Here is a 17617-nt window from a genome sequence, read left to right as displayed (position 1 = left end):
TTCTTATACTAAATAATTCAAGGATAAAATCAGAAAAATATAAACAGGTTCAAAGAGGAAAAAAAAACCTAGACAGCCTTATCTCTCTCTCGCTATAGCGAGCGTATATTTACAACTTCGTAATAGTGGTGTATTCTTGGTAGGAATAAAGCTAATACTAGTTATTTCCATCTCAGGATCCCTGAATATTTATTTGCATAGCAACAGAAAAATCAATGTTTTCTTCAAAATATTCTCCCTTTCTCATCTTCTAAAATTTAAAAAAATAGCTATAACTTGAATACGAGCCCACCAATCTACTAAAACTTGGGGACATAAATAGATGGTAAGTGAAAGTTGTGTAATGGACGTACTGCATCAGATTTTATTTAGCAAAGAACGTGACTTGTTTTAAAAAAAATCAATTTTCTCATTTTCTGTTGAGAATTGGACCATACTCTATATAAACTTTTTGTTGCTTTTTTTTGTAATAGGGATCTTCTATCACCTATTTAATCAATCTCCCACCTTTTACGAGATATCCTTCGTAAGTTAATTATTCTATTTTTATAAAGTAGTTAAGCATTATATACATATTTTATCCATAGTAAAAATATAACTTACTAAACCGTTCTACTTTAAAGTTTATCAATTAGTAAATTTTAATGAAAATAACCAGTATAAATACTAAACCAATACCATCGTCACTCAACAATCTCTAACATGTAACCATTTTCTTTGAAAAATAGGTGAAAACGTTTTACCTACATTTAATATTAAAGATATAAATAATGTGTATTAGAGACAATATCTACTGTTATGAATATTACTTATCGACTCCTGTTTTACCGTAATTTTTGATACTGAGATTTTACGGTTTCGAGCATTGTGGTTTTAAATAAAAAGGAATACTTGAAGTATCTTCGTTGACCATCAATTCCAATAGAGTAAAAAATGGCGTACTTCCTGAGAAAGTCATCCCACACAGACAACTTTGAACTTCAAACAAATGTGTAGGTGATATTGTGTCGTTCTTTGTAGGCGTTGGAAATGAATGAATCATTGAACTTATGCAATATTAGATCTTCGAGTTCTCAGAAAAATAATCAAGCTAGAATTATTATTTTTTTCTTATTGAAATATCCACTGAAAGAAATTAAACATTACTATAAGGTGTATTTCTTACTTTTAAAAAAAATTATAATTTGCTCAAGTCAACATCTTCTTCAACCAGCTATTCATTTATTACAATTATTATAATGTACCGATCCAATATTTCGGTTCCATCGTTCCAGCATACACACCTAACAAATGAAGGCATTTTGAATAATATAACCGGTTGGTAGGACTATATATAATGGATTTTAAGACATATAAACTAAGAAAATGGTTGTATTTACGGTATTTTTAAAATAAAGAACGTGCTCCTGATTTCAATGTCATAAAATGACTTTTTTAATGATAGTACGTTCTTATTAAGTGGAGGAGGGGCGGAACACTTAATATAATGGAATATTTACAGTTAATCCCGATATTCAACAATATTTAGCAATATATTCTCCTTGAAGTATATAAAATTATTGACAGATCTAAGACTCTATGACAGTAAATATATTATTAAAATCACATTCTATAACTAATCTTACATCGATAAAACTCTGAATAAAGAGTTCCATATGCACTTTCTGAATATACGAAATATAAATATAATTTTGTGCATTTCGTTGCAAGATTTTATTCTCTACGAAAATTATTTAACTTGAAATATTGACAACTACTTATCCAATAGAAATGATTAATATTTTAAGATTGTGGTGATTTGATACTTTAGTAGTCAAACATTGATGTTTATTTATAAACATCCATATAACCATTTTAAAAAAAAAATCGACTACCCCAGTTATCCTCTCCTACCTGAGATTTGGAATAGAAAGTTTAAGAAATAAATAAATGGTGTATAAAATAAAAAGGTAGCATTATACGTTTTAATGGACCTTAAATATTCCTAGACCCAAAAAATTAGAATAAATAATATAATTTACAAAAGAATAAATTAAAAATAGGAAAAAGTTAAAAAGTGTCATGTGGTATACAGAGAATAATTTATATACATTTATAAAAGTAGTGTTGATTATTAATTGATGAAGACAAAAACATTAAACTCTTTTTAATTTTTTTTTTTTTTCCGAACCCTCTAAAACAGAAATAAGAAGTGTTAGTAAGTGCATTACTGTGAAAAAGAAAAGTAATTCGTGTTGTGTCTTACCTTTTACTACCTTTGGTATTTTAAGGTTACCTGTTATGTTTAATGTCATATATGAGCTATCCATTCTAAAAAGGAGCTATTTTAAGTCCGTAAACTCTTTTTAAGGCTTGATAATTTTATTGTTGCCTTATTGAATACCAAAGCAAATTATAGAAATTTGATTATCTGACAATAAATGATTTCATTATTTAACATTGTAAAGCTGAAATGGTAAAAATTCCAGTGTGGTATACGAGTACAATGTCATGTTTAACTATAATGGGTTCAATTGACGAATAGAGTAAGACGAAAATACGCCGTACTAGCACAGTGTCCACAAGAGGCTCAACTAAACGCGACCGAAATATCCAACTCAGAAACGACAATCTGCATAACTTAAGACCATGAGTCAGCAATTCATCTGTTATAACGGATCTTCAACAAATGCAAATATATATTTCTTTTTGAAATGGGTAAAATTTATAATATATTCCAAAGGAAAATCCTTTTTTTTCTTTCAATTCAATTACCACATTCATAATAGTTGTTTTTACGTTAATAGTATAGGTGCTTGTTTTTCAAAATATTAAAAAAAAATTGTTATTTTGAGTTAATAACTATTATTTCAACAAGACAAATTTATGTTAGATTTATGTAACCATGTACAGCCTACTTATTAATAATTATTTTATAATCACATGAGCTTATTTCATAATATCAGAAAATTAATATTAAAGAAAACAATTTTTTTTTCTAATACCTCACTGTTTATTATTATTAGTTTATTCTCGACCTCACATGATGGAGATGTGTCTGTCAGCAATGCGTTCCATCCGCCTAATAGTCCAGTCAATGAACATCTCATAAGGACTTGAAGAGAACTTGGAGGAAGGGCATTAACCTGAATTCGGTAATTTGTTAAGGATACTTTGGGAAGATGGGCATACTAAAGTCCCCACCTGTACACATCCCGTAACGTGGATGAAGAGGGCAGTCCCTTCTTTCGATTTTCCACTTGTATCTCTAAAAAGGTGCGTCATTAAAATACGAATGATCTAAAAAAAATAATGATTACAAAATTTACAAATAGATTACTCCTGGTATGATTAGGTATTTTTGGTGGATAAGGTTATCAGCTGTACGATGTTCTTGGAGGTCCTGGAATAATGTCACACAAATCCAAAATATCCTGTTTTTCTACCACTTGTGGATTGAAATCTTCAGCAAGGTCCACCTCTTCTTCCTTCTTGGGTTTCCCTTGATCCTGGAAAAAGTACCTTCCAAATGCTTTGTGATTCCTCTTGGGATGCCGAGAGTATGTCATATATTCGTATTTCTCACTTTTTATCCTACCCTTTCTTTCCTAATATCGGTGCAGAACTCATTTCCAGGCTGTCATTTCCTCAATAGCTTTCTGTATTGGTGCACTTGTAGATGTCCCTGAGCTGACCACTAAACACTTAGCTGCTGTCTGACTTTTTTTTTTGTGAAATTAACGGTTTTGCAAAAATGCGGAACCTATAACGTGAAAACCTTACTTATTGTTGTAAGAAACTCAAAAGATCCAAATGGGTCGAGGTAAGAAAGGGTTTCCCATCCTTTTAGTGAAATAATATTGAGGTTAAAAATTCCTCTCCCCCTTACAAAAAAGAGATTAAATCCATTCATTATAATTGGGTTTTTCATTTTTCAATTTGCATACCCAAATTCACTAGCCTGCTTTTAGAATTCATATTCCAGTAGATAATAGGTAAATATGTTTGAATTATTCTTTTATATAAATTCACATAAAAATTGCTTTATTGTGGATTAAAGGAGCATTTAGCACAAAATTATGTCTTGTCACATTCTTCCTCCAATCTTTTTAAATGAAAAATAATTTGTATTGAAAGGCATGATTAGATTCTGGAATTCAGTATATTTGAGCTCACATTAGATAGAGTAAGGTATTGGTTTTGCGAATATAAATATGGTTTGTAACAAATAATAATAGAGATTATTACTACTCAAAATTTCATAGAGTTTGTTCGTTCCCTATTTCTTCAAGTCAGCTGTCTTACAAGGTTTTCCAAGATAATTTTAGGATTTAATATTAGACAATGAAGAACATATTATACAATTTATCGCCCAAACCGGTTGGTTAATCACTTAACATTAAGTAGGAATAACAGTTTTTGTATAGGTATAAAGGTTTATTTCAGATCATACTTTAAATAAAAAAATCCTAAAAGAAAGATTTCCTTGAAGACAAGGGACGTAGGGACAATAATGTTGACGGAGATTGTCCCTGTAGATTAAATGCTATTGTTGAGGAAGATACCGGTTCATGCTGGATATTTTTAGGACCAGGTCATACGTTTCACGAATAACAACTCTTTTTCGACGAAAACAATGCAGTAAAATTTACTATATTAAAAAAATTACCTAATGTAGACAATTAACATTCCAAATTATAAAAACTTTTGTTATTGTTCCATATTTGTCCGTGAGCTTGGTTGGCTTCTATCACATTTTACAAAGTAGTATTTGAAAACGTTAAACAGCGGCAGCCACGCTGATTCGGTCGGGTATTGATATGAAAAGGCTATAAAACTCGATTAAAATAAAATATTCAACCGCGGTAAAAGACTTCTTGTCGTAATAATATAAAGCATAAAAATAGCCTCCAGCTATTCCAGAAGGCTTGATAAAAGCGTCAGCTAATGGTAAACGCAAACAAATTTTTTTATTTATTTTTATAGTCATTTGAGCAAGCAAGGTTTAAATGTTTAATAAATGTTTTCGTGTTTCCACGGTTGTAATGACGACGATAGTCACAAATATTTGACCATTGTCATGCCATACCCTGAGAAAACGAAAACAGCAATATTTTTTTTTAACCTAACTATTAAATGGAAGCAAGTAGGGACAAATTTTGCTACCTTGAATATTATAGAAGATGCACAATATGAAGCGAGCTGTTATTTCAACGCAAAGTAGAGTAGTGAGTTATGTGCGCGCACCTAAGTTTTTAAATTTAGTTTTTGATTACTCTAGAAAAATTATAAGTACTAACATTGGATTCCTTTGAATGCCAATTATGGAAATACCAATTTGTTCATTTTTGTTTTCATCTTCTTTGTACTTATATTTTACTAAGAACCTCATTATCGTGCGTATTATCAAGAAAGACGAAATACCAAATCGATGAGAACTTTATAAAGCACTAGTCAAGCACCTAGCTGTTTAACATTTGAGTATCACATAAAAGAGTCATTGTCAGAGCTTTAATTGTATAGCATTACTAGCTCCTGTTTGCTACCTGACAGTTTGCTCTTTGTCTACATTTGTGTCATTGAATAGCTTTTTGTTAATTTATAAAGAACAATAATTAATATTAATTCTTTTCTTCATTCATTATCTGTCAAGAAATTTAAACAATAAAGAATTATTCCTTAATATATATTTAAATAATGTACTTTAAGTATTAATATTATAAATATAAATGATTGAACATGAATGAATATCAAGAAGATGGTCAGGGCTGTGGACAAGAAGGAATAAAAACCAGTCCTCAACTATTTATTCATTAGCGATGTTTCGACCCACAATGTAGGTCTTCATCAGGGCTGATATGATGAGTAGAGATGTGAACAAGAGACTGGAATAATGATAAAATATTTTAAAAATTTCAGTTAGTAAATATTAGAGTATTATTTCAAATGATTGTAACATTAAAAAACATCTGTCAAGTACATAGCTAGTATAAAATATAAATAGTATAGCTTCCTCACCTTTTCTATCTGGTTCATAATTAATTATATTTCAATGTCAATAATTTTTCATTTGATATTAAAATCTACGAAATGAGTGTTTTTTTAAATTTAAGCGTGACAGGGCAAATACTTTTTCATATGCGCAAATAAACTTGGAGGATGGAGTTTAATGTCATTGATACTAAACCATTATTACACTAATTTCCAAATTTAAACCAACTATGAGCCAAATGGGTTGAGCTTTTTAGGAAATACAAGTGATTCAAGGAAAATACCTTTGCACATGGCTTAAGAAAGAATGGAATTTGATATAAAACAATCAAGATAAAGGCCAGTACAATTCCTAAAAAAATTCAAAATGTTGAGTTAATGGTAGTGGATTTTATAACTTACATGGATTTGACTATAGATAAGGCCATAGTATTTTCTTGTTGTACAAAACATAAAATCCAAGAAGCAATTTTTGATTTTGAGGACAAAATGTTTTTTTGTCTTCCTGCATGAATATAAAGCTTATCTACCTATGGTAGGGTCAAAGAAAAATATATTGTTTGGTGAAATGTTAAAGTTATTTCATGTCTCATATAAATATTAGACTCATTAAGAAAGAAACAAATACTCCAGTTTCAAACTTCTTCTCTGAGCTCTCATGCCAGGTGTACTGTATTTTTTCTCCAAAAGGGGATGTTAATTTTTCAATGTAATATTTCAACCATATCCTTAAGGGACTTCTGTAGAGACTCATTAAACTAGTTTTACAATTAATCTTGGTATGCACCACATAAAAGTGTAAACATTAAAGGATAGGTGTCTTGGACAGTTTGAAGTTAGGAGAATTAAACAGCGATGTCTGGATCATACTAAAAAAAAATATTTTTTTTTTATTGATATAATCGATATTGATCCTTGCAATCAGGAATAACATTTGAAATATGTTTATATATATGTAGTAAATAGATGTATTTTGGAGTGTGAATTAGGTTTTGTAAATGAACTATAGTCTCAAATGTTGACCAATTGAGGTTCTATAAAGAAGTTTATAAGTCCTAAATATAGAACAGGCATGTTCCTTTTTTCTTAAAACAGTTGGGCATGGCGTCTATTAACAAAAACATATACTCTTTGCCTTTGTTTATAAAACCCTCCCTAAATTTTGCAAAACCAGTTCATCATATGTATCATGTAAATGATTGACTTATCCTGAGAATGAATAGAACATTCATAAATACACCAGTGGAAACAGACATAGTTTTATTTTTCTTGTGATTCATTTTTTTCTCTTTTAATTAATCTTAACTCTATGGATGAATAGGATTGTGACATTCCCTTATGGAAATACTCTTCTAAGCTGTGATGGAAACTTCCTTCTTTTAGCTATAAATGATTATTGAGTCATTCAAGAACTCAATATTGTGAATCAATAATCTTTTCATTATCAATGGCCATATGGGAAAATGTCCATTATAGGACTTCTTTCTAACATATAATTGGCTGTTCCTATATTTTTTGGAAATGTAAAAAATGTACATTGAAAAGTCATAGAAGAACATTAGAAAAGATGAAAAGAATCGCATATTTCCTTTTTGAAATTCTTAAAATTAACTACTTCAATTGTAGAACTGTGATGATAATCGGTTTTCATCCTTTAATATATATGTATTTTGTTGACAAGAGACCAAATGGGAGGCCAAAAACCAGATAGATATCATCATAATCAACCAAGATGCAAAAGAGCAACATGTAGCAAACTGGAAAACAGTAGCCTAAGACAGGCTGGCATATTGAAAAGGCTATTTTGGGCAGCCAAAGATCTACAAGGTCTATAAAGCCAACTGAACAAAAAAAAAAAAATAATAAACATATATATATACATCAAAATTGTGTAAGCAGATTAAATGAAACAGGCATGTATGCGATAAAAACTCTATAAAACTCATATTGCCTTATGGCATGTTTGCTAATTGTTACAAACAGTATACCACATTTATTTCTGAACACTTTTGTGTTTGCAGCTTATTTTAAGATCTGAGATTATTATATTTCAAACATTTAAAAAACTGTCTCTTACTATGGGATATGAAGGTACCCTAATGTAGAATATGTATATTGTATTGTGGACCATGATAATTTGGTGCTAAATTAAATTAATAAATAAGGTTTATTGTACAGAGAGATATTCACTAATATGTTACATACAATAATAATTCTACCCTCTACTTATCCACTTTAAGCTAGTCTCTTGCATGCAGTAACCCTCAATAGCCTGTTCATAGTAAGAGATTCATTCCTTTCTATTCTACTCCATACCTATATCCACAACCAAGGGTTAATAATCCTAGACAGCATCTGTACACAACTATTGAGTGGCCAGAATCCTACAAATATCTAGTGTTAGGGGTATTTACATTAGATATTTGTTGTTGTATGTGAATAGTAGATTAACTCTGAAATATAGCTGCTCCTCCTATTAATACACTTCTTGCCCAGTTATTCTAACCTTACCTTGAATACACATTGTCTGAGGCCTTCTGATTCTTGTGCTCCACACCTCCTAAATAATTTCCTGGACTAAATAATACCTAAACAGTGAAAAATTTTAAAATTTAAGCAATGCTAAATATATGATGGTCAGATCTTGTATAAAATCAAAATTATTTATAGTGTTCATCTGGGGTGATTTCATCAAGAAGATATAACAAAAACAATATTTTAAATTTTTTCTTGTCATTAAATTAGTTAATGTTTGGTTTTCAACTTTCATATTGTAGTACATAGCATATGTAAATGTAACTGTAACAACTCTAAATGCAAATTACATTATTTCTTTTCATATTATGTTATTTCCTTTGGTTTAACAGGAAAAGCACCTTTCTGTGTGGACAAAGTTGAGGGTAAGAAAAAAGTTGGAGAGGAATGGCATGACACATCACACTGTGTACAGAAACGCTGCCTTACAGATTCTCAAGGGACTCCTCTGATTCACCACAGCAGGTGATTAATTTTTTTCCTTTAATAAGGTACCCCCACCACTTTAAAATTGATACAAAGTCTCAGAGAGTCTGGAGCAGCTGTAAGGGTTAAATATAAAAATTTATAGAAATCTATGAAGTTGAGTAAATAGGGAATGTGTAGCATGGAATGTTCAGGTCCCAATATTTCTTTTAGCACTATTGGATAAGTTATTATTCTACACAGTGCCTAAATATTATTTATTTATTTCAGCACATAAGTGCGCAAGTGATATTTAGTTTATAAATATTATTTAATAGTATACTAGTTGTCATAATAAAATATAAATATATGGTATCTATTGATATGATTTACATTCATGGAGAGTTGTGGAATACCTGATAGGAATGTTACATTAAGTGTCACAAAAATCCCAACTAGTGGAACTGTGTCTATACCTGCATATCCTAAAATTACAAAATAATTTTAGTTTAAAGCATATCTTTTTTGTGAATATCAATAGTCTACAAGAAATAGATTGATTATTCATAACTAGTAAATCAAATTAGGATCATAGATATTGCTATAAATAAATTTAAGGCATAATATTTTCCAATAAAAAAAATCATTATTTATTCTTTGATGTTGGTAAATAGTTTTAAGAGGCATTCCTTTATTGCACGATAGCATTATGTAATTACACAATAAACATCATTAAAATATATATAAATAAAAAAATATAAACCAAAAAACACTAAAACCTGTAAAGGATCTTGGATTTCGTATTTGAGAAGGAAATGATGTGTCTTTGTTCAATTGGATGTTATTTTCTCTTCTGATTTTGATAGCATGCTGAGTTGGCTGTTGTTAAAGAAGTTGAATATAATTCATCAAAGTTGGGGTTCTATTAAATTTTTTTTTTTACCGGTCATCAATGCTGTTTAGAGTTAATAAATGGATTAAGTTTTAATAGTAACAGTATTTTAAAATCACTAAGGTTTGATCTAAGGTCTGTGCTTACCCCCTAGACTATCCATGTTGGTTTTGGACTTTTCATGAACAGAAGTGAACAAAGGGGCAAGACAAATTCATGCTACAGTGTTTTCTTAACATAAATAGGTACATTTTTTTTTTTTTTTTAAATAAATACTAATACTAGAACCATCATAGTAAAAACCCATTTAATTGCTTTATACTTACTAAAAATATTTTTAGTTTATATTTTTGTAATTAAATAGAACACCTCTTCAAAACTTTTAACTCCCATCCTGATATCCTTAATCCAACACATCTTGAACATGTTGAAGCAGAGATTACAATTCCACTCCGAATGACCCTTCCTCCTAATGCCTTTCATCCCTCAGAAATAATGAACATCATCCAATTACCTTGTATAAAAATAATTACCTTCTAAACAAGCTCCTGGCCACGATTTTATCACAGCACACATTCTGAAACAGCTCCCTCGTAAAGCCATTCTATTCCTTACCTATATCTATAATGCTACCCTTCGATCCACCTATTCCCCGACCCTTGGAAACTGTCCATAATAAAAATGTTTCCCAAACTCTCCAAGCCACTTGAATATCCATCTTCCTACTGTCCTATTTCACTCCTCCCCATTATGGGCAAAATCCTAGAAAAACTCTTATTAAAACGCCTCTATCCAATCCTTGACTCATATCATGTTAATCCTGACCACCAGTTTGGATTTAGAACATCCTATTCTACCATACAGGTAGATATAGAGTGGTTGATGTCATATCTACCACATTTGAGCGTGGAATGTACTCCACGGGAGTCTTCCTTGATGTTGAACAAGCTTTTGATCGAGTCTGGCATCCAGGTCTGTTCTATAAACTTCATCAATTTCAACCCCCTACATATTTCCTTATAATCCACTCCTACCTCTCTGATAGAACTTTTAAAGTAAATCATAATCTAGCCTACTCATCTCTCTTTTCTCAGTCCACTGGTGTTCCTCAAGGTAGTATCTTAGGTCCCATTCTTTATATGGTTTATACAGCTGACATCCCAACCCACCCTAACACAATCCTAACAACATACGCTGATGACATATGTATACTGTCTGTAAACAACGACCCAACTAATGCATCACAAACACTACAAACACACATAACATCTATTGAAGAATGGAGTCAAAAATGGAAAATCAAAATAAATCCTGACTAATCCCATCAGATCACCTTTACTCTCCGTCATAAACCTCTATCCTCCTGTCCTACAGTATCTTTTCTAAATACTCCACTAACGCCTGTTAAACAGATTCCGTATTTAGGACTCCATCTTGATAAGAGACTTACTTGAAATCCACACACAAGACCGAAACGACAAGAAACTGCTTGTAGATTCCAATTGCTACAACACTTACTTGACAAACGCTCTAAACTTTCTACAAAAAATTAGTATGCACTACGATAATCAGACCAATTTAGACATATGGAATTGAGCTCTGGGGCTCTACCAAACCATCAAATTCATCCTGCATCCAATCCTTACAATCCAAAATCCTACTTAAAATCCTTGATGCTCCTTATTACGTTACAAATAAACTCATCCACAAAGACCTTAACATCCTATTCGTTGCAGATTTGGCCTAAAACAGATATGTGCCTTTTCATTCCAAACTCCTTACCCATCCTAACCCATTAATTCTTAATCTTTCATCCTTAACTATCCCTGATAATCCTCCGAGGTGTCTGAAAAGAAGATAGCCACAGGACCTTCTAATTTAAATTAATGCTTGAAGTACCACCAATGGGTGGTTCCTTCCCAAGATTTTCAAGTGTAAATGAAACATACTACATATTTACTTATTGTATTTATTATTTGTACAGTTGTAAATAAATAAATTTTAAAAAAGTAATTAAAAAGCATGGAATTAATATATAACATTTTCATTGTATGGGAGAAGGAGAAATGATAGTAAGATACAAAAGGCAATGTTTTCATATTTTTATTTATTTATTCTTTTCCCAGTTGCGGTGTTGTTGCAGCTGAACCACCATGCAAGGTCGTGACACCAAATGGAACAAAACCATATCCTGCGTGTTGTCCTGTACCAGTGTGTTAGCAAAGTTTTGAGGATAAATTGCAGCGATGAGAAAACAGAATTTATGGTGTCACAGTGGATGACCTTCAGGAAGAATTACTTTTATAAATGTGTTTTAAATACTTGATATTTACTTGTGAATAACAAATATGATCTTGAGATCAAATGTAAACATTGTTAAATATTAATTAATTAGTTATTACTGTTTAATTTAATTTAAAAGTTTGAATTGCTGTTAGACACAATATCTATATGGAAGGTTAAGTAAATCATGGAATGATTTTTATGTAATTTCAAAAATGTGAACAGTGTCCTTGAAATAAGGACATTAATGTGTATTTTTAAGATTAATGGTGATAGTTAAATAAATTTCAAGTTCTTTTTGTCTGTTTTTAAAATTTTTGTTTCTCATTATATTTTACCTTGTATAAGATCTCAGACTCCCCCCTCCATAACTGTTGACATTCAGTTTATGTTTACTTATGTTGTCAGAATTTAAATTTTAAATTTGCACAATAATAATAATAATAAGAGATTAGAATAACTAAGCAATTTAGAGAAAAAGAGTTGCATTAATATCAAGTGCATTTAATAGTTGGTCTTCTTTCTTGTGGCTTTCTTTTGTTTTGATTATCTCAAAACTCTATGTTTGACTTATCAATTCACACTTTTGCTCTCAGAGGCTCAATTAAAGTAATTGAGTATTTTTTTAAATTTAATAAAATTGTTTGAAAAAGAGTTGCATTAATATCAAGTGCATTTAATAGTTGGTCTTCTTTCTTGTGGCTTTCTTTTGTTTTGATTATCTCAAAACTCAATGTTTGACTTATCAATTCACACTTTTGCTCTCAGAGGCTCAATTAAAGTAATTGAGTATTTTTTTAAATTTAATAAAATTGTTTGTTGTAATAGCAAGTTCTAAATTTATTTATTAAACTTTATCATATTATTAGCTACAAAAGTAAAAATAAATAAATAAAAAGTACCACTACATGTCTTTGACCAAAATCATCTATTTGGCATTTCAAGCAAAATCTAATGTATCAATGTTGAATTGGACATATTGTCTGGCTTGATGGCAAATGATTCTTGAAAACTTAAGAAAACATAAGTGGTAAATTAATTTATTCAAATCAATTAATATTTATTCAAATTAATTAATATTTATTCAAATTAATTAATATATTTAAATTAACTAATATATTTTAATGAATAAATATAGTCTAATTAAATTATTGATTATTATCTCTGATTAAACTACTGGCTGTAGGGTTGCCACAAGGGTCTAGCAGCAGTATCTACTAAAGCTTCTGAATGACATCAGGCCTTACCACAAGTACAGCCCGGAAGCGATCATTGATAGACGGGATGTCAGGCTATATATCCATCATCACTGATCACACTATTCCTCATAATAAGCCTGATATTTTGCTAATCTCTAAGAGAGAAAAATGTGCAAGTATTATAGAAATAGGCGTACTATCGGATGACAATCTTTACGAGGTAGTAACCAAAAAAATTTGGAGATATCAGGATCTAGGAGAGGAATTACAATAATTTTATGAACTTGAGAAAGTCAGGGTGCTACCATTGATTATCGTAATCAATGGTTTGATCCCAGAGATGACACTGGAGAGCATTTAAATATTCTGGAACTAATGCAGAAAACTGTGTTGCTTGGAACTGTTCATTAATATTAAACATTAATTTGTTCTAGCCTCACCCTTGACCTAGGTCCAGGTAGGTGCCACTTCTGGTGAAAACTGAGAATAAGGAAAATTCCAACGTTACTTACCTGCAAGGGTTAATTGTTATGCGTAATTAAGAGGGATTTATGATCCCCAGGCACCACAGTACAGTACATCACATATACAGTACACAACTTAGGATCACCTCCCCTAGGAGCTGGTGCTTTGTTGTTGGCCAGGATAAATTCACCAGTGGACCTGCTGTCCTAGGGCATTGGGACCGTTCTGACTGGGCCAATCACCTGCCAGAAAGTAACTATACGATTCTTAGTTATGATCCTCTGAAAATCAAATTCGAAATTCTGAAAGTTGCACAGGTAAGGGAAGGTGAACCTATATACTGGAACACCCTGCATGTTTTAAAATAAATTTCTACAAAATATTAAATTTTTAGTGTAGATAAAACAAGACAAATAAAGAGCATAAATCAACTAGGAATAGTAGAAATTTAAATGAAGTTATATGGGTACATTCAAGAGTCGTACACTTGAAAATAATTTTTAATAACGACTGAGATGAAGATAAAAATGATTGAAAATAGCCAATAAAAAGGCCAACAAATTATAATTATTAATAAGTTTCTATTTTTATATATAAACAAAATTGAGCTCAATGTTTGATCAAAAATTTGTTTCCATTAATGATTTTGATTATTATTATGAGTTAAAAATAAAAACCACTAAAAAAACAAACAACCATAATAAAGTCCTTTATACCAAAAATAATATAATTAACTAAATTAAATTATTTAAGATTCATAATTATTTAATTTCTTTTTTTGATAGAAGTGTATTGTTATTTCAAGTTTTATAGAAGATATTTTGCACACTCAAACTGATTGTGATTTTTATTTTATATTAAAACTCTTACATATTATATTTTATGAATTATTAAATACGTTGAATTAGCATTGAAATAAATTGAAGAGAAAGTAATGATAAAAGAAAAAAACATTAAACAAAAGTTAAATAAAACAGAAATTATTAAATGTTAATAAGTAAAAATGACCTCATCAAATACTTAAGAAAATAAAAAATAACATAATTTCCCAGCATAGAACATCAAAATGTCCAATAGCCTAAAATCCTCTAAGAGGAGTTACTGATCACATTCAAGAATGAATTTGATCTCCTTACTGTGCTTTTTATTGTGATCTTTTTCATTGAGTTGTCATATATCTCTTTTTAGGAGAATACTTCTTATTAACTAGTATCTTTTACTGCTTAAAATGGGACTGTCATAAAGAGTGTGATCAAATGTTTGTGGTGTTAGTCTATTGGAATAGCAACTCAGGTAGCCGCCAAGGGTTGGCAAAAATGACCACTAGGCCCAGTTGCCGGACTTGTTCCCCCCACCAAATATAATTTTATAATTATAAAAATACTCTAGACAATAGAAGATTAGGCTTCTAATCTAAAACCAATTTTGAAGAATATTTTTTTTTATTTGTTACTAATCAGAAATTTTTATTACTTTGATTAAAAAATATTAAATTATTAAAATTAATAAATTAAATAATTCATATTTTACAATATTTGAAATCATCCCTCCTCCAATTTATTATGAAGGAACTTTTTGAGGCAACATTAGTAGTATATTTGAATACTTAAGCTGCCTTACTGCATATTTGGAGATTATTTTATAGCATATTTTACGTGTTCTTAGAGCATACTTTACAGCTTTTTATTGCAAATTATAAGGAATACTCTGAGAGTTTTACAACATAAAAATTCAGACTCTAGTCATAACAGTAGTATGTAGTCAATCTTTTGAGAGTAGTGTTGATTTTTTGACCTCTAATTCTTTTGTAGAGCATCAAACTCTGAAATTAGTGATGTAGTGGATATTTTTTCAGGATTCTGATAATAAATCAGATTTTAAGACAAATTCATCTAAGGCAGTTTTTTGACATAACGTATCATGAAGTAAATCACTAAAAAATATCGACAATTTGTGTGCAAATAGTGAAGAAAATTGAAAAATCCTAAAAAACAAAACCATTTCAGAATATAATTTCCTCTTATAATTCGCCATCATAATTGAGCCATTTCTTAATTGAGGCTTCATCATTAGGACTATGATTTTTTCCTCCTTGGGGGTTGAGAAAATTCAAATTATGGTGAGTTTTCTTTTCCATTTCTAAAATGGTTTTGTCCTATATGTTTTATCCATGTTTTGAACATCTAAGCAACTAAAATTTTAATCAAAAAAATTTATTTTCATGTTGTTAAAAATAAATTTCATTTTCACTTAATTTGATTTCATCAATTTTATTTTTTGCTTCTTTTAGTATCATATTATTATTAGGATTAGGTTATTTTTATTACAATCATATAAGCTTGGTTATAGGATTTTGCTATTTTCATATTGGACTATCATTCTATTTACTATATTTCTGAAATTGATTTGTAACTTATGTAGTTTTATTAAGACATCTAGGAGATGTTGGTCTATTTTCTATTAATTTATTTGTTGTTCCCAAATCAATGTTTTTTGGCTGTCTCTGTTAAAGAATCCTTACTCAGTTTTCTATTAATTTTATTATCAATTAAAATTCAAGAAATAAAATAATTTTCCCTTTCCTGTTTTATTTGAGTTTATCAACATAATATTAAAATGTTTTTCTTTATATTTCATTTTTTTTTTTTAAAGCCACTTAACCACTTTTTTGTAATGATATAATTTTTGTGGTTTAAGAAATTAATGGGTAATAAAAATAATAAGGTAATTTAAAAATTGTTCTAAACTAAGGTAACAAACTCATTTTTTTCCCCCAAATAAGAATGTAAAACAAATAATTTATGTTTTAAAAAATTATAAATGTTTTAAAATATTTTTTCATAAAATATTAAATTTTTAATCATAGATATGAAAGCAATGAAGCCCCAAAATGAACATAAATAACTTTGGTGTTAAACTAACTGATAAGAGCAGAATTTTAAATAAATTTATACAAGTTCATCCAATAGTTGTTCAATTGAAAATAGTTTATAGAAAATGGCTGCGGTAAAGTTAAAAATGGCCAATAAAACCAACAAAGCTTGAGCCATAAAAATCATTTTCAAATAAATGTAAAAAAGTGCTCTCAAGCCTCTTAGAAAGCATGATGCCCAATGCTTACAAGGGTTATTGAGGTTCCAATACTTGTATTCTTTTGGAATGAAGAAAACAAAGAAGAGATATCAATCAAAGAAATTAGGAGAAATATTGCTGTAACTAATCCAGAATAGCAGAAAAAGTTTCGGGGGATAATTTATTATGGATTCAACAACAAATAAAAACAAAAGTACTTTTTTAAGCGTCCAGTGTCCTGTTTATTTATTAAATATCTTTTCACTTATTGAAGGCAATGATGGGAAAGATATTCCATAATATTAATACTGTTATGAATCTAATAAAATGCATAAAAGATTTTCTTTATAAATGAATTTGGGCACTAATGAGTTAATGATAGTGCAATTATTAATAATTTTGTTTTTCTAATTAAACTGTCAAGCTTAACAATTTCATATTTTGTTTTTTGTGCTTGGTCTACTATATTTTTTTTTTTTAATAGAATTTATATTGTACTTTACAATGTAATAAAATAATCCTGAGAAGTTCAGAGGGTTTTTTATATCTAGAAATATAATTGAATAAAGCATTGATTGCTAAAGTATTTTTTAAAGTGAAAATCTGATGGAATTTTTTACTAAATAATTCAAAACATTATCCAAATTATAGTCTCAAAACTTTTATTGTTTTTACATGTCCAACGTTTCGGCCAATTCGGCCATCTTCAGGGACAATCTTAATTCACTATGAAACATATTATTTAATATTTTTCCAAACACTTCATACAGGCTATTCTGCCCAGGTCAAAACATTT

General features: G+C 29.7%; 1 protein-coding gene across 1 annotated transcript in view; it reads left to right on the top strand.

Moving 5' to 3' along the window:
* The window catches only part of ssp7 (short spindle 7), a 16436-nt gene extending 4144 nt beyond the window's left edge, over nucleotides 1-12292 (top strand). Inside the window, exons 2-3 of the mRNA XM_014424304.2 lie at nucleotides 8838-8970; nucleotides 11929-12292. Coding sequence (XP_014279790.1) covers nucleotides 8838-8970; nucleotides 11929-12022 — 227 coding nt within the window. The 3' untranslated portion in view covers nucleotides 12023-12292. The remainder of the gene's footprint in view (nucleotides 1-8837; nucleotides 8971-11928) is intronic.
* The last annotated feature ends 5325 nt before the right edge of the window (nucleotides 12293-17617 follow it).

Source organism: Halyomorpha halys, unplaced genomic scaffold (assembly GCF_000696795.3).
Source record: "Halyomorpha halys isolate HHAL.00 unplaced genomic scaffold, Hhal_1.1 Scaffold462.1, whole genome shotgun sequence".
Classification (NCBI taxonomy): domain Eukaryota; kingdom Metazoa; phylum Arthropoda; class Insecta; order Hemiptera; family Pentatomidae; genus Halyomorpha; species Halyomorpha halys.
Note: the sequence above shows the minus strand (reverse complement) of the source record. Positions and strands in the feature narration are given on the sequence as shown.